At 48.4% G+C, this 12403-nt stretch overlaps 4 protein-coding genes across 4 annotated transcripts; 3 read left to right on the top strand and 1 right to left on the bottom strand.

Moving 5' to 3' along the window:
• Positions 1-985: 985 nt before the first annotated feature.
• Positions 986-1580, top strand: K444DRAFT_540155 (transcriptional coactivator/pterin dehydratase; the record flags this gene model as incomplete). Its single annotated transcript, XM_024875684.1, has 3 exons — positions 986-1150; positions 1243-1305; positions 1365-1580. The coding sequence occupies 3 exons, from the start codon at positions 986-988 to the stop codon at positions 1578-1580; spliced, it is 444 nt and encodes a 147-aa protein (XP_024731120.1).
• A 408-nt stretch (positions 1581-1988) lies between these two features.
• Positions 1989-2948, bottom strand: K444DRAFT_540451 (putative methylsterol monooxygenase; the record flags this gene model as incomplete). The annotated part of the gene is made up of 2 exons (XM_024875717.1): positions 1989-2783; positions 2835-2948. The coding sequence occupies 2 exons, from the start codon at positions 2946-2948 to the stop codon at positions 1989-1991; spliced, it is 909 nt and encodes a 302-aa protein (XP_024731119.1).
• A 330-nt stretch (positions 2949-3278) lies between these two features.
• On the top strand, positions 3279-5224 carry K444DRAFT_618670 (SE-domain-containing protein). Its single transcript, XM_024881369.1, has one exon. The coding sequence runs from the start codon at positions 3545-3547 to the stop codon at positions 5036-5038; it is 1494 nt and encodes a 497-aa protein (XP_024731118.1). The 5' UTR covers positions 3279-3544; the 3' UTR covers positions 5039-5224.
• Positions 5225-5485: 261 nt separating this feature from the next.
• K444DRAFT_598720 (Sec63-domain-containing protein) lies at positions 5486-12083 on the top strand. Its single transcript, XM_024878549.1, has 3 exons — positions 5486-6310; positions 6366-7569; positions 7662-12083. The coding sequence occupies exons 1-3, from the start codon at positions 5591-5593 to the stop codon at positions 11723-11725; spliced, it is 5988 nt and encodes a 1995-aa protein (XP_024731117.1). The 5' UTR covers positions 5486-5590; the 3' UTR covers positions 11726-12083.
• The last annotated feature ends 320 nt before the right edge of the window (positions 12084-12403 follow it).

Raw genomic sequence — 12403 nt, 5'->3', positions numbered from 1 at the left:
TAAGCTTGGGGCACTTGTAAAGAACTGGTCGGCACAAGATAACTCTTGGATCAGCAACCTTTGGATCCACCCTTTTTAGCGTTTGAAAAGCAGCTCAAACTCTAACACAACCTTCCCCGTTACCTCAATCCAGCTTGCGTATGGTCTGTCCAACATATATCGTAGATCGCCTTGGCCGTGGTAATAATTGTAGGGCCAGGATGCAACGTCTTTCAGACAAGTGAAAAGGAAAGCGCTTCTATCTTGTTTCGGATATAATGTGGTATCCACAATTTCCTTCATGAATTCAGATCCATCCTGGATTTCAAGCGTTTTGATAGCTCTGAAGAGACCTGCTATTCTGTTGAGTGTTTCTTGAATCCATTCGTTCCCAACTTCAGGCCAGACAAGACCCGCGAGCGTCACATTGACGGGGTCGATGCTAGGATTCAAGTACTTGATCGCTGTCCACGATCGAATGGGTCGCGGGGCACAATGAAGTAACGTTTAAGTATTTCGTGACGGCTCTTTTGGTTTATGGACAGCGTGATGGGAACTTTCCCTATCGATAGGCCTTGCGTCTATACGGATACGATCTAGTAGGCTCCAGGTAGACTTCGCAAGGACTGCGAAAGCAGTCTCGCCATATTCGAAGATACACCTCAGGAGGCGGCTGAGGAAGAACGTAAACACATGGGCACGATACTGGAAAGGATGGTTCAACATGGTGTTGTTGTAAGTTGAAGATTATCAACGAGGGAGGAAGTATCAAATTGGCGTAAGCAGAAGAGAAGCTTTTGAAGATTGAAGATTGGCGAGATCTTCACAGCCAATCGCCATGCACACTCAATTTCGACATCACCCATCATCTCGCTCCATCTCTCTCTCACTCCCATCAATGATGCTCATCCGCCTTTCCATCTCCAGGAATTCCGGACTTCCCACATCCTTCCAACACTCCAAGCCCCACGCAAAACTAGCCCTCTTCCTCACCTCATCCCGCAAAATGTCATCCCAACCCTCCCCCACATTCTCATCGAATTATTCTCCCGAGCAAGGAACCAAAGATCTCTCACCACTTCTAAAGGCTAATGGAGGGAAATGGGTCCTGACAGAGAGTGGAAAAGGCGTTGAGAGGAGTTTTAAGTTTAAGACTTTTAAGAAGACTTGGGTTTGTCTCCTGCTCACATCCTCTCCTTTTCATCGATTTACGAGGTGCAAAGGACTGGATACCAAGGGAGTTGAGCTGACAAAGTGTGGAAGGAATTCATGAACATCGTAGCAGCAGAGTGTGCAGTGAAGAAACACCATCCTGAATGGTCGAATGTGAGGCTCATCACATGACTCATTTAAGTTTGCAAGACGTTTACTAATTATGGGAATAGGTCTACAATACAACGTTTATCAGATGGACGACACATTCTCCACCTGGATTGTCGGAGAAAGATGTCCTGATGGCTAGGTTCTGTGATGAGAAGGCGGGGGAGTGTGGGGAGCTTGAAGTTGAGGAGGGGAAGGAGGGGGACATGGGAAGTGGGTTGGCGGATCGGGTTGCTGCGGAGGGGGCGGATTGTTGTGTTCCTAAGAAGAAGAGTGGTTGATGGATGAGAGTTCCTGAGGAGGGGGTACGGACAGATTGTGTAATCAATATGAAGGATGCGAACTTGACGGAATCGAGCTTGAAGGCAGGAAGGTTCTGAATCTTGAAGGAAGCGAAGTTCTTGTATTAATTAAGGTTGGCACCATATAGGAAGCCATTGTAAGGTACTCTATGAGAAAACCCCCGTTACGCCCAATTCAAAACTCCGCGTGGTCAGACGCGGAGGTCATGCTGGATTTTGGCACCCACTGACTTTGTTCCGCCTGTACCACGATGCTGTCTCCATGATCTCTCATCTTATTTGCTGTCCTGAATTGGCAGCTTTTCAGCCCCAAAATGGCTCTTGTCAGCTTCAATGTACATTACTCCTCTGCACTGCAATATGTACACCTCATCCGCCATGGTATGTCTATTGGACCTTCTTGCCTTCCTTTGCGAGCTTCCGCTCACGTCTCTTTTTGGCAGCCTCTGGTCCAGACTCAGTGTCCATGACATAATCCCACCATCTGAAACTGCTCGCATAGTTGCCAATGAAACGCTCGTGGTGGACGTCATGATGCTCAGCACCAGCCCAGAACGGGAGGAAGTGGTGCAAGCTCCATGGGAACTCGTAACCGCTGTGAGCATCGATAGCTTGGAAGAGACGGAAGACAATCCAGAGATACATTGTCAGGACGTGGAGTTGACCAGTACACAGAACCCAAACAATGGGGACGATAACAGTGCCAAACCCGAGGACCATGACTTCAATGGGAGATGCGTACTCGGCAGCTAGTCCGAACGGAGCAGAGTATTGGTGGTGGATTTTGTGAACGCTCTTGTAGAGAGGACCCCAGTGCATTGCGCGATGTAACCAGTAATGCCAAGCATCCTCAAGGACAAAGAAAACCGCGATTTGGAAAGCCATTGTTTGCCAACTTGGGAACGGGACGCCTGTGTCCATGCCACAGTATTTTGCCATTGGGTGGAAAAGCCAGATTTGAGGAAGCTCGACAGTGAAGTGGCTGAGGAGAACGAGTTTCGTGCATTGCCATTGTTCAGCGACGGTGGGGATCTTTTGGTTCTGGATCTTGTACTTGTTGAAATAGGGGATTCGGTCGATGATGATCCACGGAATGCTTCGTCCAAAGTAAACAACCTCATGCATGACGAAGCTCAAGATCCCGGTCGCGAGGACATCATTCTGCATGTATTGGTACCAACTCTGCGTGGTCTGTTAGCATTCGCGATGTGGCGGTCTGGGCGATTGACTTACAGCCCAAAGACGCTCGAACAAATTTAGGTGAACATTGTATTTGGACAGCTCATTGTAGATACCTAAATAGGTATCTGGAGCCGCCGCCAAGGTGGAGTTTGACAGGAACGACATTGCTGAGCGCACGCGAGAGAGAGAAATGGGGTTGTCAGGAGTTGTTGAGGGAAGAAACGGGGATTTGACTGCGTTTAATATTTTAGGTGCTGACCATTCACTGGATCGCACCACACGGCAACCGCGCTGCCGGCCAGGGGAAGACAGGGGTCAGAACATCACGTGAGCAAACGCGTCAGTGGCAATGGACTGTGGCTATGCAGGAACAATGCTGGATGTCAATTCGCATTTTCAATTGGATGGAATAGCGGCTGCCAATACGAACACGAAAATCTAAAGGACTCGTCCTTGTGGCTGCATTTCACCGTCCTTTTCACATGCGGGTGGATGGCCCGATGCAAGGGCAGAATCGTACCAACGGCCCATCGCCTGGTCCCCGCTCCGAGATTGTCTGCGAACATTTTTTTACCCTCAGTTGATGGCCATCGACCCATTCCCCTCTCCTCTGATTTACCATGACCCGAGCCCGACAAATACCGGTCCAGTTCCCTCCTAATCCACTCACTTGATCAATTCCACCCCGACTAAGCGCTACGTTTACGAGATATACTTGTTGCCTCCTCGATCCCTCAACTACCCCTGATAACCTCCCCACGATGTCCGACAGTGTATTGCAGGCATCGAACGAGCAGCGGCGACGGCTGAATCATGAAGCAGATGTGGTAGTTGTTGGTGCGGGCATATTTGGTTGCGCTGCTGCGTTCGCGCTCGCGAAGCAAGGTCGAAGTGTGCTTCTCCTTGAGCGGTGGTTGAAGGAACCGGATCGTATAGTAGGAGAGTTATTGCAACCCGGTGGTGTTTCTGCTCTGGAGAAGCTTGGTCTTGCACATTGTCTCGAAGGCATTGACTCAATTACCGTCAAGGGATACGAGGTGATATACTATGGGCAGGGAGTTGAGATTCCATATCCTATGAATGCTGGTGCAGCGAATGGCGACACGCAGGAATATACGAACGAGAAGGGAGGCAGACCAGAAGGAAGGGCTTTCCACCATGGTCGATTCATCACTCAACTACGAAAAGCTTGCGCAAGTCAACCGAATATAACTATTGTCGAAACTGAGGTCACGGACACAGTTACTAGCACACACAACCCACAAGTCCTTGGCGTTGTCTCGAGGACGTTGAACCCGGCAACGGGAGAGAAGGAGGATGACTTCTATTTCGGACAGCTCACCATCGTCGCCGATGGGTACGCATCGAAGTTCCGGAAGCAGTACATTGGCAAATCGCCAATTGTCAAGAGCAAATTCTACGCGCTTGAACTGATCGATTGCCCTCTACCTTCTCCAAATCATGGGACTGTCGTACTCGGCGATGCAGCACCCGTTCTGCTCTACCAAATCGGTACTCACGAAACGCGTGCGCTGATCGATGTTCCTGAGCACTGCCCAACCGCTTCTGTCGAGGTTGGAGGCGTGCGAGGCCACATGAGAAATGTTATTCTTCCTTCACTGCCCAAGCAAGTACAGCCCTGCTTCGAGAAGGCTCTTGAGGATGGCAAAATCCCTCGAAGTATGCCCAACAGCTTCCTTCCACCCACCACGCAACTGGAGAAGGGAATAGTGATTCTCGGGGATGCAATGAACATGCGTCACCCCTTGACTGGTGGTGGAATGACTGTTGCATTCAACGATGTTGTCTTGCTCTCAAGATTATTAGCTCCCGAGCGAATTCCAAATCTCGGCGATACGGCAGCTATTCAGAAGGCAATGAAAGAGTTCCACTGGAAGCGCAAGCGCCTGTCATCCATCATCAACATCCTCGCAATGGCGCTGTATAGCCTGTTCGCCGCCAACGATCGCCAGCTCAAATCTCTACAAAAAGGATGCTTCGAATATTTCCAGAAAGGTGGCAACTGCATCGACGGCCCGGTCGGTCTTCTCGCCGGCATCATTAGACAGCCCTTTATCCTATTTTACCACTTCTTCGCCGTCGCCTTCCTGTCAATATGGATAGTAATTTCAGATACCGTGGGTGGTCTTCTGGGACTGTGGAAATTCCCAGTGGCGATTGAGCAGAGTCTTCTTGTTTTCTGGAAGGCCTGTGTGGTGATTTTCCCCTTCATCTTTAGCGAGATGCGGAGTTGAAGTGGATGTTTGAAAGAGATTTTAGTGTACATAGTTATAGTTGCCTTTTATGGCGATGAGATCGTTGTAAGATACCAAGCATGGGTTCGGCGTTTTAAAGGGCGCGAGGCATAAATGTTACTCAGTAGTCAGTCAGTCAGTCTGGCAATAATATAATGATAATTCGAGATTGCTTCTGTCCGGCCGAACTGCTCTCAACCTTGTCCTTTCCGTAGGACTTGAATAGTGTAGAACTCCTAAGATTTTAAAGGGGAGACTTTTTGAATGTATCGTAATTCGAGGGAACATCCAAGGAACGTATTTACCCCAACTGGACTTGGGACATTGAAAATGAGTGCCGCTTTTCGCCCACCGTGAGGATGTTAACCCCTGCAAGTGCGCTAGCCTCAAACGAACTTCATCAACGACGTCTTGACTCATACTCAACGAGTCAACCTCTTCCTGATCAGCAAAGTGAAGCGGTAGATTTTTGGCGGAGGGAAGATCTGGATAGGGGCCGCGGTCGTCGAAATTCGTTTGTATCGAAGCAAATCACTCCCAACATCAACGAAAATGTCTCCCGCAGCTTTGGCCACCGCCGAAGCAGAATGGCAAACGCAACTTGCAGCAATGAGGGCTGCCCTAGCAGATCTGAAATTACCCCAAAGTGAAAATAGAGAGATGGCAGCTTACGGATCTGATATACCCTTTGATGACGACGACGATTTTACTTCTGGGAACAGCGGGGATGATGTGTGGGACTTCATCACCGACGACAATGAAGCCCTTTACAGCAGTGATCTCAACGAGGATATTGTCCCAGAAGAACCAACGCAAGGATACGGCCCTCAGTGGTTAAAGATCAAATGTATTGGCTTTGCAGCAAAGAAGCAGGGTCTCTCTGGAGAGGATCTTCACGAGCAGATCATGGCGCTCTTGGCCTCGGATAGCGTGGAAGAGGAGCTGCAGTCCACGCTCACTGATATCGTTGGTTTTGGTGATTTGGACTTTGTAATCGAACTCATTTCTCATCGGAAGGAGATCATAAAACGCGGGTCTCTCGACACGAACAAAGAAGGAGTCCTGGGGCGACTCCAGACGAAGCGTCAGCGCGAGGAGGCTTTGAGGCAGAGAGATTATGAGCATAAGCATGCTGAACTTGGACCAGCTCTGAATAGAGATGAGATCCAATATCCTCATGTTTACAAGGCTCATCCTACTGCTGGCAACACCCTAGATTCGAGAGGGAAGAAGTACGCATTACCTGTGGGAAGCGAGCGGAAAGACCACGAAGTAAGATCATTTTGTTTCAATATTTGAAAATGTTCGTCTTTCTGATTTACTACAGAGATATGAAGAGTATTCAATTCCAGCCGCCAAGGTTGGCGTGCTTGGGAAAGGCCGCAAGCTGGTCCAAATCAAGGAGATGGACGGTCTTTGCAGGCGAACGTTCAAAGGCTACAAGTCTTTGAACCGAATGCAGAGTCTCGTCTACCCTGTAGCATACCAGACCAGTGTGAACATGCTGATTTGCGCACCTACTGGTGCTGGTAAGACTGATGCGGCAATGCTCGCGATCTTGCATGCCATCCGTCAAAATATTACACCGAATCCTGCCGAAATTCCAGAAGCATCAGACTTCGTGGTTAACCTCGACGACTTCAAAATAGTCTATGTTGCTCCAATGAAGGCTTTGGCTGCAGAGATCACCCAGAAACTCGGCAGCCGTCTTGCCTGGTTGGGTATCCAAGCGCGAGAATTGACTGGAGATATGCACCTTACGAAGAAGGAGATCGTCCAGACTCAGATCATTGTGACGACTCCCGAAAAATGGGATGTTGTTACTCGAAAAGGAACAGGCGATACTGAACTCGTTCAGAAAGTTCGACTACTGATTATTGATGAAGTTCACATGCTTCATGATGATCGTGGATCTGTTCTCGAGTCGTTGGTCGCTCGAACGGAACGCCAAGTTGAGAGCACTCAATCTCTTATTCGCATTGTTGGACTTTCAGCTACCCTTCCAAATTATATAGATGTTGCCGACTTTCTCCAAGTAAACAGATCTGCCGGGTTATTCTATTTTGACGCAAGCTTCAGACCTGTACCGCTTGAGCAACACTTTATCGGTGTCAAGGGCAAGCCTGGCACTAAGGCTTCGAGGGACAATATCGATACAACTGCATTCGAGAAGGTCCGCGAGATGCTCGAACAAGATCACCAGGTCATGGTATTTGTGCACTCAAGAAAGGATACTTTCAATACTGCGAAGATGTTGTACGAAAAGGCAATCGACAACTTCTGTGCTGATCTTTTCGAGAACACGAGCCATCCCCTCTACGAAGCTGCGGCAAAAGAGATGAAAAGCTCTCGAGGTCGAGAACTACGTGAGCTGCTTCCTAAGGGTATTGGTATCCATCATGCTGGAATGGCCAGATCAGACCGGAACCTAATGGAGAAGCTCTTTGGAAATGGGGTTCTGAAAATTCTTTGCTGTACCGCCACTCTAGCTTGGGGTGTAAATTTACCGGCTGCAGCAGTCATCATTAAGGGTAGGCCATCTCTAGGAGTCCTTGATATCCGGTTCCAGCTCTCAAGCCCTGCTAACCTCAATGTGGGAATATTTGTGCTAACTTTAGTGCAGGTACACAAGTGTATAGTGCCCAAGATGGTAAATTCATCGATCTTGGGATCCTGGATGTGCTCCAGATCTTCGGTCGTGCTGGCCGACCCCAATTCGAGGACACAGGTATCGGGATGATCTGCACCACGCAAGACAAACTTGCCCATTACCTGATGGCCGTCACTTCACAGGTGCCAATCGAATCTCGATTTTCGAAACACATTGTGGACAATCTGAATGCCGAGATTGCGTTAGGTACCGTCTCCTCTGTCCCGGAAGCTGTCGAATGGCTTGGATACTCGTACCTTTTCGTGAGAATGCAGCGAAATCCTCTGACCTATGGTATCGATTGGGCAGAGATTCGTGATGATCCAGAATTAGTCCAACGTCGACGTCTTCTCATAATTCAAGCTGCGAGAACTCTTCAGAAAAGCCAAATGATCATCTTCAACGAGGCAACAGAAGTGCTTCGAAGTAAAGACGTTGGTAGAATCGCAAGTCAATACTATATTCTCCACACCAGCATTCAGATCTTTAACAATCTGATGAAGCCTCAAGCCACCGAGGCTGATGTGTTGACGATGATCGCTGCGAGTGGAGAATTTGACAACATTCAATCAAGGGACAACGAATCCAAAGAGTTGACAAAACTGAGGGAGGAGTCTGCTCCTTGTGATGTTGGAAAGGGCAACGATACGCCACAGGCGAAAACCAACATCCTCTTACAATCCTACATCTCTCGCGCGTATCTTGAGGACTTTGCACTTGCCAACGATTCAAATTACGTTGCCCAGCAATCTGCCAGAATTTGCCGAGCACTGTTCATGATCGCTCTGAATCGTCGATGGGGCCACCAATGTCTAGTCCTTATTTCGCTCTGCAAATCTATTGAAAAGAGGATCTGGGCTTTCCAACATCCTTTGCATCAATTCGATTTGCCAAAGCCCGTCCTAAATCAACTCGATTCGAAGGATGCAGTCTCAATCGAGACCTTGAGAGATATGGAGCCGGCCGAGATCGGCTCTATGGTCCACAATCACGCCGCTGGCAAGACAATTTCTAAGATTCTGGACAACTTCCCCACTCTCAGCGTAGAGTCTGAGATCGCCCCTCTGAACAGGGACGTTCTGAGAATCAAACTGTATTTGACTCCCGAGTTTCGCTGGAACGACAAATACCACGGATCATCTGAGAGTTACTGGATCTGGGTTGAAAATTCAGAGACTTCGGAGATATACCACCACGAATTTTTCATCCTGAATCGTAGGAAGTTGTACGACGATCACGAGCTGAACTTTACAATTCCACTCTCGGATCCCCTGCCTACTCAGATCTATGTCAGGGCAGTTTCGGATCGATGGCTGGGGGCTGAGACAGTCCACGCGATATCTTTCCAGCACTTGATCAGACCAGACACAGAGAGTGTCTATACCGACCTCTTGAACCTTCAGCCGCTACCGATCACTGCTCTGAAGAATCCCGCACTGGAAGAAATTTATGGTAAACGGTTCCAATATTTCAATCCTATGCAGACTCAAATATTTCATTGTTTGTACCATACATCTGCAAACGTCCTTCTTGGCTCACCCACAGGATCTGGAAAGACTATTGCATGCGAGCTCGCCATGTGGTGGGCTTTCCGCGAAAATCCAGGATCAAAAGTGGTCTACATTGCACCAATGAAGGCTCTTGTCCGTGAGCGTGTCAAAGATTGGGGTGCTCGACTTACTCAACAAATGGGACTGAAACTTGTTGAATTGACCGGTGATAATACGCCCGATACTCGCACAATCCGGGACGCTGATATTATCATCACTACTCCCGAGAAGTGGGATGGTATATCGCGTTCGTGGCAGACCAGAGGATATGTGAGACAGGTGAGCTTGGTAATCATCGATGAGATCCACCTGCTAGGCGGAGACAGAGGACCGATTCTGGAAATCATTGTCTCGCGTATGAATTATATTGCCGCGCAGTCCAAGAATTCGGTTAGACTCATGGGCATGTCGACAGCGTGTGCCAACGCTATGGACTTGGGCAACTGGCTTGGAGTCAAGGAGGGACTGTTCAACTTCCGTCACAGTGTTCGTCCAGTACCTCTTGAGACCTTCATTGACGGCTTTCCAGAGGTCCGTGGGTTCTGTCCATTGATGCAGTCGATGAATCGACCAACCTTCCTTGCGATCAAGTCTCATAGTCCAGAGAAGCCCGTCATCGTATTTGTTGCCTCTCGCAGACAAACCCGCCTGACAGCCAAAGACTTAATCAATTTCTGTGGCATGGAGGAAAATCCGCGTCGATTCGTGAAGACGTCCGAAGAAGACCTGCAATTGAACCTTACCCGAGTGAAGGATGATGCCTTGAAAGAGGCACTGAGCTTCGGTATTGGACTCCATCACGCCGGTCTCATCGAGTCGGATCGCTCTCTTGCTGAAGAGTTGTTCGCAAACAACAAGATCCAGATCCTCGTTGCGACGAGTACTCTAGCATGGGGTGTCAATCTTCCAGCCCATCTGGTCGTAGTGAAGGGAACTCAGTTCTTCGACGCTAAGATCGAAGGATACAAAGACATGGACCTCACAGATGTGCTGCAAATGCTTGGTCGTGCGGGGCGCCCACAATTCGACACCTCGGGAATTGCTCGCATCTTCACTCAAGACTCAAAAAAAGCTTTCTACAAGCACTTCCTTCATACAGGATTCCCCGTCGAGTCGTCCCTGCATAATGTTCTGGACAACCATTTAGGTGCCGAAGTCTCAGCTGAAACCATTGCGACGAAGCAAGATGCTCTAGATTATCTAACCTGGACATTCTTCTTCCGCCGCCTGCACAAGAATCCCTCTTACTATGGCCTAGAGATCTCAGCCGAAGAACATAACACGATCGTTGCTCAACAGTTAGCAAACAACTACATGATATCTATGGTAGATAAATCCCTGGGCGAGCTTGAGGAGTCTAAGTGTCTCGAAATGCACCCAAATGGCGATGTTTACTCCACACCGCTTGGAAAGATTATGAGCTACTATTATCTTTCCCACCGCACGATTCGGCATCTAGTCAAGCACGCCAAGCGTAATGCATCGTTCGACGATGTGCTCTCATGGATGTCTAGCGCAACAGAATACGACGAACTCCCCGTTCGCCATAACGAAGATCTCATCAACGCCGAGCTTTCAAAGAATTTGCCAATCCCGGCATCTCATTTTGACGGCCTACCAATGTGGGATCCGCATGTCAAAGCATTCCTCCTTCTCCAAGCCCATATGTCACGCATCGACCTTCCGATCACCGACTATGTTGGTGATCAGACCAGTGTTCTCGACCAAGCAATTCGTGTCATCCAAGCCAGTATTGATGTCTTGACCGAGATAGGGTATCTCTCAAGCTGCATGCAAATGATCACTCTATTACAGTGCATCAAAAGCGCTTGCTGGCCATCCGATTATCCCCTGGGGATCTTACCTGGAGTGCCGGCAACTCGACCGTCAATTAAGGAACTGCCTGCCACCCTCCAAGAATTCTCCGCTCAGTCGGATGCTGCATACCAGCGCACAATCTCTGCGCTCAGTCTTCCGCCAGCAATCCTCTCCCGCTTTAAGAAAGCTGCAGACAGCATCCCGAATCTGAAAATTGATGTTCGAGACATTACCGCCTTGTCGCTGACAGTCCTTCTGAATCGTCAGAACCAGCTAGCGGACAGGGATGGCAAAATGTATGCTCCCCGATTTCCAAAATCGCAGACGGAAGGATGGTTTGTGGTGCTATGCGTGGAGGACAAGGATGAGATCGTGGCGATCAAGAGACTTGGGTGGAATACTGGTGATTCTTCGAAAGGTCAGAACAGAAACCAAGGTGGGAGAGTCAGCGCTAGGGCTGTGATTAAGTTGCCGATAGAGGAAGATGGCACGCTGAAGGATGGCAGAAAGGTTGATGTTTTGGTTGTCAGTGATGGATATCTGGGGATGGTGTATAAGATCAAGGGGGTGGAGATTCCCGATGCACCGAAGATTGTCGATGATGGGAAGAAGGATAAGCCCGGTGATGGCAAGGAGCTTGGGGACAGCTCTGCTAAGATGGCTGGGTAAAGTTTTGCGAATAGATGACAGAATATTAGACCTTTGGTGCTCTCAGCCAGCCCAAGAAAGATAAAACCCAGTCTCGAGCCTTAACTATCGGACCTCAACGAGGTAGCTCTCGTGGATCGAGAAATTTTGCACGACAAGCGACACTCGATATGCGCCGTAAGCTCCGTAGGCTAGTGTAGGAGAATAGTGAGTTTACTCTTCAAGAGTTCCGTTTTATGAAAAACTTTGAGAATATCTACGGAGGAGAGACGGTTATTCAAGGATTGAGAATCTGGAGTTCAAACTAGTTCTCAGAGAAGAGCTGTTAAAATAAGCGAATCCTTTTCAAATGGTTGAACACAAAGTTGGGTCTTTAAACGTTCAGGAATGCCTCAGAACCTTCCAAACTCAGCACTATTCGAGTGTTCAGATCATGTGAAGTATTTGCTGGGTTGATTGTCTTGGTTCACCAGTGGGTGTCTGAATTCGTGTCGCACTGACCATGTCCACGACCAAAAGTCACCATCTTGAGGAAATTACAAATACACAACCTTTTTATAAAATACTCTTAAATTAACAATTATGTGATGACTATATTCTAACAATAATTTGACTGAGACGAATTTGAACCTCTAAGCCTTAAGTAAACTTTACTTCCCAAATATCCTTAGACTCTACTTATAAGACGATTAGAAATTC

Source organism: Hyaloscypha bicolor, assembly GCF_002865645.1.
Source record: "Hyaloscypha bicolor E unplaced genomic scaffold K444scaffold_136, whole genome shotgun sequence".
In the NCBI taxonomy this organism is placed as follows: domain Eukaryota; kingdom Fungi; phylum Ascomycota; class Leotiomycetes; order Helotiales; family Hyaloscyphaceae; genus Hyaloscypha; species Hyaloscypha bicolor.
The sequence above is the reverse complement of the archived record's forward strand: the minus strand, read 5'-3'. Positions and strand labels throughout refer to the sequence as shown.